This window comes from Strix uralensis, chromosome Z (assembly GCF_047716275.1).
Source record: "Strix uralensis isolate ZFMK-TIS-50842 chromosome Z, bStrUra1, whole genome shotgun sequence".
Lineage (NCBI taxonomy): Eukaryota > Metazoa > Chordata > Aves > Strigiformes > Strigidae > Strix > Strix uralensis.
This window is the reverse complement of record NC_134012.1, coordinates 27,538,553-27,552,055: the sequence shown is the minus strand read 5'-3', so window position 1 is coordinate 27,552,055 and position 13,503 is coordinate 27,538,553. Positions and strand designations below refer to the sequence as shown.

Genomic DNA, 13,503 nt, shown 5'->3' with positions numbered 1-13,503 from the left:
AATAGGGCTGCTGTTAAAAAAATATTTAACAGTCCTTAATTACTCATTTGTGTTGGGAGGTTCTAAATGAACGCTGCTAGCTTAAGGGAGGGAGCAGGCAATAACTGAGCAGTCAGTGAAAACATTTATGTAGCATACAGAGGTCATTCAGGAAAGTAAATGTCTCGGCATGTAAAATATTTTAATGCCATTAAATACATCAGCTGCATTTCTGCATTGTGAGTGTTCTGTTTGGTTCTAGTTATCCCTCCCTGGACTAAACAGAAGTCCAGGAAGACCAATGGGAGTGAGTAGGTGCATTTTAGTTGAATATATGAGTGAAAAAAGCCAGAATTGGTCCATTTAGAGAAAAGATGCACAAATGGAGATAGCAAAATTTACTATTACTTATAAAGTGGAACAAAGGAATAATTGCTAAAATTGAAAGGTGAGACACTTTAAAGCCAGTGTAAAACATACAGCTCTCTCTAAACCTAAACTGCTGTTCACCCATGGAGTGGGTTGCCTTTTGTACGCATCTGAAATTAAGATTTTCATTCCGGTTGGCATTAAACACATCTGATATGTGAGAGAGGATAGGGAAAATTGCTGTGTAGAGGGGAAATCTTTTGTGTTGGAGCAGTTGGGAAGACATTTCCTACGTGAAAAAGTTATCCAAAAAATATGCTCTGTCCTTTCCTTTTCTCTCAAACTGTGGCTGTGATGGGAGGCAGGCAAGTGCCCTGAATGGTGTGCAGGTGGGAAAGTGTATGTCAGTGCCTGTGTTTCCGCATGCCCAGGGGATTTATCAGTGCAATTTGAACCTGACATTCCAGGGAGTGGAGATATTTTGAAGTGGGTGCTTAAAGCATGGATTTATATCCTGTCTGTATTTTCAGTCATCCATTGTCTGTTGTAATTCCCTGGGGCTGTTAATTATATATATAAATCAAACAAAGTCTATGGGAGTGTCTAATATTTAAAGTGAAAGTCTAAGGCTTCCAGTGTCTGGGGCAAATTATTCTTTTCAGGCCTAACAAAGCTGGCAGAACTTCAGTTAAGGGAAGGCCTGAACAATGATGTGTTTCAACTGTGTTTTATGTGATTTGTGCACTTTATGAAGTACTTGTAGAATAATTATTTTATCCCTGAAAACCTGATAGATATTTTTCTAATGGGTTTTGAATTAAATTTGCATTTGAATTGCATTATTTTCTTTCAACAAATACATTGTTATCTCTGACTGAAATGTGGATTGAGGAATCACTTGAAACATAATACAGAAGTAGTGTTGCAGACCTCAGCAGCCTGAAAAATAATTGAAGTGAAGTAAGGAATGTTAACAAGCTTGTCATCATCTTCCAAAAACTGACATTTAAGCTGATCCACATTCTCTCTTCCCCTTTATGTGGAATAGAAGAACACATACATTGTGGGGTAACTAAAAGAAATGTTTGGTGGAGTTGGTTAAGAAACAGTGGACGTGTTATTTTTGCGTTAGCTTTTGTATAGCCACATTTGAGCCTGTTTTTTTTAAAAAAAAGTAGTTTGTGTAGTGTAAAGATGTTGGGGGAAGGGATAATGAGTTCCTACTGAATACTAATTGCCTACGGGTTGTTCAGGGAGACTGTATAAGAATGGAGGATTTGTTGTAAATTAGTCACTAGCAGTATTGTGCATTGCTGTGAGGTTAGACCAGAGCTGTAAAGGTGCCAGCTCTACAAAATCCTTATGATTCACTGTCTAACTTGGTGACTGTGTGAAGGAGAAAATACTATTCAGACTAAATAGTATTGGAAAGACAGCTCCTCTAATGACAGTGTAATCTTTCTTTATAACACTTAAGGTTTAAGCTCATTTGAGCTAGAAAGATGGGAGTGACAGATTTTGAGTGGGTTATCGCTGCTTTTCCAGCTGCAACATCCGAAGGTCTGCCAAAGTTGGAAATGCTGAGGGCGGTGTGGGGGGGGTGGGTATTGCTCTGCAGTAATATAGGGTTCAGCAGATTGATTAGTGCTATCAGTTTACTGTTAATCTTTGGCTTCTTTAATTCTAGCATTTTGCCTATCCTTAATTGGAGAGTCCTTGTAAATCCCACTTTTAACATGGAAACAAAGCTTTAAAAAAGCTTTCAATAGTTTGTTTACTTTTGAGATGTATTCTCTCATTTCTTACTCGGCTCCTATTGTTTTCATTTACATCAAAATGGAAAGGTGAGTTAATGATTCATTGGCACACAGTGACCTTTCAAATAGCTCTGGACCACGATGCAACAGCTCCACGTGAAGCTCTCATACTTTAACCTCCTTGCTTCTGCCTTAATACTTGCAGCCTGATCTGTCTACATGCCTGGACGCCTGAAGAGAGCAAACATTTACAGCTTCACCCTCCCCTGTGTTTAGTGGGCAATTTGATACTTCTTTGTCCATTCCTTTATTTTACATCACTCTTAGACTTGACTTGCTATTGAGAACAACAAAGTGCAACTTCGGGAATCTGCTCTCTGTTTATTTAGCACAAAAATGGACTCAGACTCTGATTCACCTTTTAATTACTCTTGGCCTTCCTTACCAAAAATGAGGATTCGAAGAAGGGCATCCAAATCAGGTAGAAAAAGCTGTCTTCTTTTAAATGACTTTTGCTTAATAGCTCTGCCTCTTTTTCATTGTCTGGTTGTGTGCAGGTGGCTATAAACAGTTTGCATAAGGTAGATTTTCTTCCGATCAGAAGACTACCTCACTGCTAGTTATGCTTTTGTAGATAATGGTGTTGGAATTTGTTAAGTAAGAAGAAAGTGTTTTCTTCAAATTATGTACCATTCTTTAAAACTGCTTGTATTTCTTTACTCTCTTAGGGCTTTATTTTCTACTGGTAGCATGTGTAGCTCTAGCTGAGCAGCTCTGACACCCTGGGAGCTACACAGCATGGCAGTTGCTGCAGAAAGCTCTGCTCGTTACAGTTTTCATTTAGGGAGAATTTGGTAATTCAAATACACCTCAACAGCTAACAGGAATTTTTTTTAAATTATGTACAAAAATCTTACCAGAAAAAGAGGGAAATCTTTCGCTTTCTGTAAAGAAAGGGTCAGTTACTCTTTTTGGTGGCAGGGTCAGTTACTGTCTTTGCACAGTTAGACATTGTCCTCCTTTGGGAGGTCAGCATTATAAATGTTGTCGGTATGATAAAGGGGGTTTTAAGGAGGTTGAAAGTCACTGACCAGCAAGTTTATGTTAGAAAGAATTATCATTGAAGGCTTTAATGAGGAAAGATAAATTTTTGCTACATTTAAAAGCAAAGAAATGAAGAGAAAGAATGGCAAAAATGTAATTTGTGCCTCCTTCCATAAAACTGCTTTTTTGTGTTTCAGAAAGGGGAAAAATAAGAGAAGTAAGATTCATCAGTGTCATTAAAGTCAGCGAGCCAGGAGAATCATGTTTACACAGACTGAGACTTTGAACTAGTTTTAGAGTGAAAAATGTGTACAGAATGCACATTTTAACATGCATAAAACTTTCTGAACTTTTTACTTTTATTCATGAGGAAATCCAGTATTTCCCAAGCACATAGGAGTTTCTGCAATGTGTATGGATGAACATGCAGTTTTGCCAAGAAGATGAAGTGGGTTGCAAGTTGCATGGTGTGTGTTCTTTACATCTCTCATAAGGACTCATTTTATCTGTAAATGCTGTAGCAGCACACCCATCCTCCATGGCACTTCTGTTGTTACTTATTTTACCTTTAGACTGGTTTGGTTTTTGTTTTTTAATACTTCACCTGTTGTAAAGCACTGTATACAGATCTGGTGTTTTCATGTTATAGTATTGCATCTTGTTTCCCATCCCTGTTAATAGTATACCAACACATGTGGCTTATATGCACAGCTGACAATATATTGGAGCAAGAAGGTGCTCTTGGGTGCATGTTTTAGTGGTAAAGTCCAAGGGTTCACTTGTGCTTGGGGAATTGAAATCCTGTCTGCCTGCGGGGTGGAAGAAGTGCCTCTGCAAGGGAACAGCAGACTCATGATCTATGCTCATGATCTGTGTTTTTTTCTGGTAGTATCTGGACATGGCCAGTTGATCCTGACATGCAGGTGTGGGGCACGTACCTCACAGCTGCACTTACTTCATGCAGAAGTTCAGGTCTCAGTGAACAAGACACTTTAGTGCCCAGTGGGAAACAGTGCAGTATTCTTCCTCCCCACCCTGAAAATCATGAAGTCATTGTGTACCTGTGCAGGGTGCTCCAGCTAATATGGGCAATGAAATGTCAGCCTCTTCCCTTCCCCTCTGAATCAGCAGGCTGTTGGTTTCCTGGTCTGGGGTTGTTTCCCCTGGGAAGCAGAGGAACTGTGCAAACCTCCAGTGGGAACGTCCGAAGTGGAAAGTCTCACACACCACTTTGCACCATACGCATCAGTGTTTTCAGATTTTAAGTTCCCTGCATGCCCCAAGGTCAGCTTTTGTCCCTGCCTGGGGACCTCTCAAACTGGTTGGTGGAGCCCCTGTCTTCCCCCTGAACTCCTGGGGGCTGGCAGGAGCCAAGTGCAGGCTGTGCGCCTTTTGGGCTGTGCATTGCAGACTCCCTGCTGCTGAGGCTGCATGTGCATGGCATAATTAAAGGTTGATTAGACTCAACAGAGAATGTGATCATGACTGTGTCTTAGTGATTGGGCTGGAAAGGGGGGTCTAAGTTTTGTTGCTTTCTGCAAGATCCCTAATGCTATTTATTTTGTTATTTAATGTGAAATGGCCATAAAGCAGGTCTCTTCTTCTCCCTTCCTCTTGCGCTGCATAGTCCTACCTGTTCAGAGGCAGTGACTCTCAGAGCCTTTCTGGAGGCTTTATCAACCTTCAGGGGTGCTGAGAATATCTGTCTCTGACAAGTCTCCCACTGTGCTGGGAGGTGGGAGTTATGCACCAAGTCCACTTGGGCAGAGTGGGAGTTGAAACTGAGCATCAAAGTACTTTATCGGTTGTGCTGTTGTATAAAATGAGACATCAACTTGTTTCTGTTTCTATATTCATTTGTGTAGTACGTAAGGTGCCTGTTTCAGGGAGGGAGGTCAGGACTGTGAATCCTATGTTGGAAAGAGATGCTTTCTCACATCCTACCTTTAGGTGACAAAGATCAAAGTCAGTGATTGACAAGTGCCTTTATCCTCAGTGCTTCTTATTGGCCACTTTAGGACCACGTCTCGAACATAATGGTATGATTTCTAGCATCCAGATGCCTGATTCTCTCCATGTAATATATAGGAAACAGAGTTCTTTGGTTTCCACTCTGTAGATTTAGGACAGTTAAATGTTCATCTTTATGACAACAGCACTTCAAAGCCTACCTTGCTATACCCTCTGTATAATGCTATTCTTATATACTCGCTTAATTTTGCTGTTATGAGTAGTTGCATTGTCTGAAAGAAGCACTAAGACACCTGGATTAGGGATTAAGATCTCCCATTGAAACTGGTTGTATGGTCCACATCTACAGATGTGCATGTCACTTCGGTTTACCCCTCACCAGGAAAGTGTGGGCTTCTTTCTCCAAATTCAGGTGACCACTTCTAGATTTAGAGGAGTATTTCTGCAGTCCTGCATGACCCATGTGTTTAGCTGCCTGCATTTTTCACTGTCTCCTTAGCTCTGTTACTTCCAGTTATACATTAACGCCTGCTCAGATTGCTGGGGGTAGATGTGATGAGCTGTCTGAAAACTATTCATTGTATCTAGAGAAGGGAATTTGTAATTTCTATCCTGGCTCTTGGCTTGGTGATGTTGATGTACTTCACTCCTCTTTTTCTGTGTGCTCTCTCATAGAATGATTTAAGTTTTGATGTTTATGGATCAGTCAGTGTTACGTTCTTGCCATTTTCCAACACAGGTCATTCAAGGCTATACATTTTCTTACACCAACATAAAATATGTTTCGAATTATTGCTATGATGATCATGTGGTTTTTTTAAAGTATTTTCATAAGCTTTTGTGCCTGGTAAAATGTGCAGCCTTTGCTGTGTTGCTTTGATGACAACATTACAGAAGATGTAAAGATCTTGTGCCTAGTTATTCGTTGATCAAGGATCTTTATTTTATCCATGTTTGGAGATTATCCTTCCCAGCACTGTAGCTTTTGTTCACCTACATCTAAATAACACATACATCTTTCTTGACTGTTTACCAGGAAGATGGCAGAGAGCCACAGGCTCTGCTAAAGGAGACATGCCTTTATTTTATTATTTTTCTGTGGTCATGGCACAGTATACAACCAGAGAGCATTCAGCTCTGGCAGTGGGATCAGCTTGGTGAGCTGTACTTGCTGCGTTGTTTTGGTACCAGAGTCAGTTCTGCTGTGTTGTATTCGAGTAATTTTTACCTTAGTAAGCATGTTGACATCCATTACCAACACCTTTCAGAGCTAAAACTTTGGGACACCTTCGCTCTTACAAGAAGTGCCAGTTTGCCCTGACAGTCTTATCTGTCTTTCCATAATCTCTACTCAAGTGCTCATCTGCAATGAGAATAAGCATTTTGAATGGGTAGGGAAGATTTTTGAGACATGTCGTTTGAAAATGTATTTTGCTGATACTACTCATCTTTCAGGCAAGGACAGCCTTGCTGCATATTACTACTGGTACCCAGTGCAGCGAGATATTGCTTGCTGCCGTGTTAACCTGGAGGAAGGTCTGCTGATAGTGCCCATAAGACCAAGATGACTTGTAGCCAGTGAGGCAGGCTGGAGGCAATTAGTGGGGCTGTATGAATGCAGTGTGTGATGTGGATGTTTGTGACAGTTTTGTCACTTTTTAAACTATGCAGGCCTGTCCAGTGGAAATAAATTACTAGCACAGTCAATGTGTAATTAATTATGCTCTCCTCTGCATTCATCAAAGTCTTTAAATACTTCTCATGTTACAAAGTTAGCTTGATGTAGTCGTCCCTTCATGCATGTTTGAGATTGCGGGGGTGGAGTGGGAGTAAGGAGGTACAGTGGGGTCATACTGCAAATTGAAGCCCAAAATAACCCACTACCTTATGTCTGTTCATTTAAAACCCCAGTGAATAATTTTTTTAGACATCTCACCATTAACAACAGACTGACTGGACCATCACCAGAAAAACATAGGGTGTTTAGCAGCGATAATCAAAGATTTACCCATGGAAAGTACTGCAGATAACATAGTCTAACATAACTTCTTGTATTTGCAGCAGCTTGCTTCAGAAGCTGTTACTTAGGTTGTTACTCTCTTACAGAATTTTAAAATAATGTAAAATGTGGTATTAGAAGTTGCTATATAAATAAAAATGCGAAGTAATTTGTTGTTACTGGCTCGGGATGTATAATTTGTAGTGCAGTCCATTAACTGTCTGTGAAGACCCCAGCAGTGGGGACTGTTGCTAATGTCAAGAAACTGTCTCCATAGGCTCGGTTTTACACCATGATTCGGGAATCCCTAGTGCCTGGGCTGTTCTTCAGGGGTATGTATTGAACCTGTGCAGAGTAGCACTGGAGCCGAATACTGCCTTTGCCAGTTGTACCCAGTGGGTTTATATACGAGAGGGAGTGCGTGCTGGGGAAGGTACTAAGCATAAAAGAAGCAATGGAAAGTCTGACATTTTTATTCTTCCTGGCCATTGGTTTAAGACCATCCCTTGGAAAGATTTCCTTGCCACAAGAAAGTACTGCCAGTTTTGCCAAATCACATTTCCATATGATTCTAGCTGCCAAAGTCTGATGAACTGCTGCAGAAAACAATGCTTTTTTACTATTTATAAACAAAGGCTTTGGGATCTTGGCAGACATAAGGAAATGATTTGTAGCTTTAGCAGTTCGCAGGATGGAAGTCTCTAAAATCATGTTAAAATTCTGGCAGGAGGGAGAAGCAAAATGAGAAGTGTAAGGATGTTTTAGTGGTATGAGGTCCCACAGGGCCTGCCAGGACTAGAAACCAAATAATTCATAGTGTGCCATTTCTAAATGGGAATTTCCAGTTTTCTCTAAGTACAGAGCTTACTGTTCTTGAGCTTTATGAGATAGCATCTTAAAATTAAATAAAAGCTGTGGTGTAGCATTGCAGTTTTGGCAGTGGTCTGGGACTTCTTTTTTTTTTTTTCTTTCTTTCCAAAGGAACAAATGCCCCAGACCTTGTCAAGTATAGTTTCTAATCCAGTGCCATTTCTTCATTATATCTTTTCTTACAATCTCATGGCCATAGGCATTTTGAATGGGGCTTTGAGCAACCTGATCTAGTGAAAGATGTCCCTGCCCATGGCAGGGTGGTTGGACTAGATGATCTTTAAAGTTCCCTTCCAACCCAAACCATGCTATATAATTCTGTGATCTTCTAAAAGCAGTTACACTACTTTAGGAATGTAGCCTGGGGAAAGTGGTATCGTTTCTTTTCCACCTTTACAGAAAATAAATTTCTGATGCAGACTGAGAAGGATCTTTTGCATAATTTTCAATAACAAACAGGAATTAAGTTTATTAAGAGTTTTGATTGTGGATATATGATACTTTTCTCTATCACATTGTTCTTATGCTAGTCTATCTCAGTTGACGTCCAGTGGCAATGCTTGACTTACAGCATCTTAAAATAAGGAAAATTACGTTACAACTGTGATTTTTTTAAATTCTTTTTTTTAGCCTATTTTTACACAGTCTAGAACAAAACTGGTTTCCACTTTGTCAAATTTTGTTCATTTTACAATCAGAAGATAATACAAGGTCTTGAGTACCAGCTCAAATGCTGGATTGGTGCATGATCTTCATACTTGTAAGCAGCTTTAAGAGAAGTGGGCCTGCAGGACAGACTGACAATGTCTCTGTACCACTTGGTTAAGTTTTCTGCGGCTCAAAGCCTCTTTATCAAGAGTCAGCCCATGCAGCTTTTTATAATATTTGCAGTCATGAGCACACTATTGAAAACTGAACTCTGAACTTCCGTTAATGATTTCTGGTGAAACTGATAATTTCTCATTTCAGTACCAAAAGCAGATCAGATGCAGTCTTCATCCCAAACGTCTTGTTCATGGTCATATCTTGATAGATTGCTGTTACCCTGTAAAAGCACTATCAGTGGTATTTTATTTACATCCCTCTTACAATTTTGTTGATTTTTTTTTTTTTTTTTAAAGAACAGTAGTCTGCTTTGTTGGTTTAAGGTTAGTATTTATGTTGCTCCCAGTAGGTAGAATGGTTTAGGAGAGTCATTATTTGACTGCAATTGAACACTATTCCATTTATATAATGTATCAGATGTTAGGTGTTTAACATAAAGGCCAGAATCATGCATATTTCATCCCAGCCCATAAATCTTGTCCTATGTACTTCTGCAGCCACAGATCTCTACGAAGTTCTATCTTAGGTGGAAAATAAAATGTTTTGCTAACCAAGGTACAGGAACACTTATTTTTAAGATATATGAATGACGCTGGGGTACCTTTTAGAGTCTTGTCAACTATAGGATTCTTGGAACATATAGTAAGTGTTAGGCAATTACAAAATGGGCAGATTTTTGAGTGGCCACATGGATATTACTCAAATTGTAATCCTAATATTTGGTGCTTAATGTTTAACTTTGCCATTTTTATGACAGTATATGTACATGAGTAGAAAACGGTTTGAGATTTAATGGCATGTTTTCCACAATTTATTTTTTCCAGAGCAGAGACACTCTACTCTTGATGTATTCCGAAAACTCAAGGCTCCACCTACTTCCTTTGATGCAACCAGACTTTCTGCCATGCTGAGTGGAAGTGATGAAGTGTATGCAAACTGCATGGTAGTAGACCAAGTAAGCTTATGTTTGAACTTTTGGTAAATTTTTCATTGTCTTCTGTTAAAGTAGCTTATTTGTGTGGTAGTAGGATCTTCTGGATCTGTCAGAAGTGGTGTGGGTTCAATTAGCAGAGCTCTAAAATAAAAATGGCAATACCTTACTCTTCTCAGCTTCATTTTTTAACCCATTTATGAGGTCCCTTTTAACAGATTCAGCTGATGATAAGAATTATTATCCCTAGCCTGCAGGGAGAACTCTAAGGCAGCTCTTAGTATCTTTTCTGTGTGTTTGTGAGCTAAATGGTATTTGCTTCTTTCTAAGAAACTTTAACACAATGTAACTTGCTCATGTGAACTTCAGATTTTCTGAATTGTATGTACATTCACAGGAGACAAATTTGCTGATGCTGGCTAATTTCAGAAGTTAATTATAAGCTTATAGCTAAGCTTATAGGCTCAGCAAAAATGAGATATTGCTGAAAAGGTGAAGTCCATGTCCTACAGCTGGCACGGAGCATTCTGATGCTGGAGATCCTGGCTTAGTATTAATGTTTCTGATTTATTTGTCACCAGCACTGGAGATGAGCTGGAGTGTCCAGACCAAATTATATTTTACATCACCATGTTGCACCTGAAATCCCTTCACCATGGTCACACTCAGATATCAAAACTTGGGCAAGGGGGAATAGTCCAACTCTTGTGTATAGTGGTTGTGTGTAGTTAAACAGCCACCAAATTCTGGTGACCTGTAGCTGTTTCAGTGATGGGTGAAGTGTTTTATTTATTTGTAAGCTGTTGTGGACTCTCCCTGGGGTGAAATGATCAGATCATAATGTTAGAAGTTGGCTGAGACCTTACAAGCGTGATTTTTTTTTTTTTCTTATTTTTTTTCTCAAAACACTTCACCCACTGCATTCACTGCAGATCCAGTTCATTGTGACAGCTGAGATGAAAGTTTCAGTCAGAGGCCAACATGTTCAAAATACACCTAAGGTTACAGAGAGATGCATGAAATAATGACCTAGGAGTGAGCACCTGGCAGGAGACTATATATGCAATCTGTAAACCCTTGATTTTAACAATATCCAGATTGGGAGGACAGAGCTGCAGAAGTGCAGCTCCTTTACAGATGCAGATGTTACCTGAGTATATTGCTAAAGAATCTTTCACCTTGGATTACTAACCTTTGCTAAATACATAGCCATGTTCAACATTGTTAAATTGCTGATTGGGGCCAAATTCTCCCTTATGCACCACACAGCAGGAGCTGGAGCGACTGCCAGAGGAAGTCCCTCTGGTGCTGAGAGGAAACTCTGCTCGGGCTTGAGTAATTTGGAAGGGAGGAACAGCTGCGTAAAACCTGAGAGAAGCATTTAACCTTTGTGCATCTCATCTGCACAGTGCAACAGAAGTTCTTCCAGACTTGCATGGGCCATATCTTTGAATGCAAATACGGGCTGCTGTAAAAAAGACAGCAGTTCTTTCTGTCTTTTACTAAGAGAACCATCATTGTGATGGGGATGAAAGCACATCTCAAATGGGGTTGGAGAGGAGGAAGTCAGCAATCTGAAAGACCAGGGCTTTGGAGAGGCTTGCAATCCTTTCTTTCTTCTTGTTTTCATGGAGGTGCTTTTTGGGGGTTGAGTGTTTTCACTGGCCACGTGACTTTTCAGGATTATTCAGTGTTTAAATAGATGACAGTAACATCTAACTAAAAGACTGAGAATAAATTGTATTTTAGTATCTTCTGCAGAGTCAACAGGAGAATTCAACCTCAGTTGCACAAAGAATTGTTACCAGGATCTAGATGCTGATCCCTGTACCTGAGAAATCATAATTCCCAACTCTGTTCTTGTCTTTGTGCAAGAGGAGGGGTGTTTCATGCCCATAATTGCTTAATGACAAAAAAATAAAGATATCTTTCCCTCCTTCCCCTGGAGAACCTCTGTTGCAGGTCATGTATATTTATCTCAAAGCTTAGGAAATTGGTGCTGGAAAAATAAAAGTGCATGATGTGTAGGCTGATTTTTCCAAATGAAATTGCACAGTGTTTGAGTTCTCCTCCGTATGTCTCCCATGCTAATGTATTATGCATATTTTTTGCTTGACTCAAAGATATTTTTTAATAAAAGCTATAAATATATTAACTGATACATTTAACAAAAGGTATAAATGTGAGTGAGAAATCCATTAGACTTGCAAGTACCAATTCACGGCTACTCTAATTATTGAAAAAAGTAATGCTCTCGCAATCTCTTAGCCACATAACTTGCTTTCAATTCATGTGCTGTAAAAAGTAATAGGGCAAAAAAGACAAAATATATAACCATAAATAAAATGGCAAACTAATCTGGTCCTTGTTCCCTGACAGTACCTCTTGTTACTGCCTCTTACAAGCATTCATTTTTTTCTCTGCAGGCTGGAGATATAGAGACTAACTATGTTCATGGAGATGGTGTCAGCGGTGATACATGTCTGAATCCCACCAACTCAATCCTGATGGCTAAGAGCTCTTCATCTCCCTCCCTTGAGGAGAATGACCAATATATATATGTTCCAAATGCAGGAAATCAAAGGCCAGTGAAAAATGGAGAAAATGCAGGTTTAAGACATACGGTTTCAACTTCTGATCCATGTGGAGCAGATTCATACCTTCCATTAAAGACCCAGGGATTAACTAAGGATCGGGGCCAACTTTATGCTGACATGAAAAGAAGAAGGTATGAAATTGCCTTGATGATATGGCCACAATAAGGATTATTTATGATAAACTTGTATTTCAAAAGATGAAGCAGAGTCTGGAGTAATAAATACTATTACTGAGGTAAAATCACTGTTTTCAATTACTGATATTTAAATTAAATTTAAATGAATGATCTGTTTTCATAAAATAGTTATGCAGACATTTTTAACAAATAAAAGGTGTCCTCTAAGTAAATTAATTTTTAATGCAAATTTGTACTTATATACCTTTTTTTCTTGTATGTATTCTTTTTAAAAAAAAAACCAAACAACTGTTCAGTATAAGAGTTTCCATTGTGGCATTTTTGTCAGAAATGAGAATTTCACCCTAGTTTTCCTCACTTACATCTTCCATTAAGAAAATACTCCAAAATCTGTTGAACTCTCTGGGATTCTTTCCATTCTTTGCATGGCCTCTAGATGGACCAACTTATTCCTGATTGCATATATTTTTTTACCTCAGAAGACACAATGCAAAGTACAGCTCACATTTCTGATAGGTTTAGGCTGTTTTCTTCTCTTTTGCTGGGACACAAGGTTTGCTGCCAATAGAGCCAGTTGTCTGAGGACCCTCCTCCAGGTGGCTTCAGGTTATGCTGGGAACTGGTTGGCTTCAGGAATGCAGAGAGCTTTGAAGATGAAACTATAATTTTTGTTGTTAACAATCAGTAGATTTCCTTAGTAAAAGGGCTTTATTGCTTCTTTGGATAGAAGAGACATGAAATCAGTTCCTTCTTGTACAGGAGGAAGTTTGAATCTGTCTTCCACCTTTCAAGAGTGTTTGGACTAGTTAGAGGGAGGGCATCAGTTCTATGTAAAAACAGTAAGGATGCAGTAGTGTCTCTCCATTGTTGATTAAAGTGTACAATAACAGTTTTCTCTACCTTAATTTTAAGTTTCTTATGCAACTGTAAAGTCCCACTAGGAGGAATCTTTTAACACAGATAAGACAACAAATGTCAGACTAAGAGTTGTTCTTTCCCAAACCTTTTATTTTTGCTAGCTATG

General features: G+C 39.2%; 1 protein-coding gene across 3 annotated transcripts in view; it reads left to right on the top strand.

Moving 5' to 3' along the window:
• Positions 1-13,503, top strand: part of ARHGEF28 (Rho guanine nucleotide exchange factor 28) — a 100,380-nt gene that overhangs the window by 35,660 nt on the left and 51,217 nt on the right. For 2 of the 3 annotated variants that reach the window (XM_074856354.1, XM_074856353.1), the window contains exons 8-9: positions 9,639-9,769; positions 12,172-12,473. In XM_074856354.1, coding sequence (XP_074712455.1) covers positions 9,639-9,769; positions 12,172-12,473 — 433 coding nt within the window. Of the gene's footprint in view, positions 1-2,106; positions 2,587-9,638; positions 9,770-12,171; positions 12,474-13,503 lie in introns of those variants that run through there. The other variant, XM_074856355.1, reaches the window with a different exon arrangement.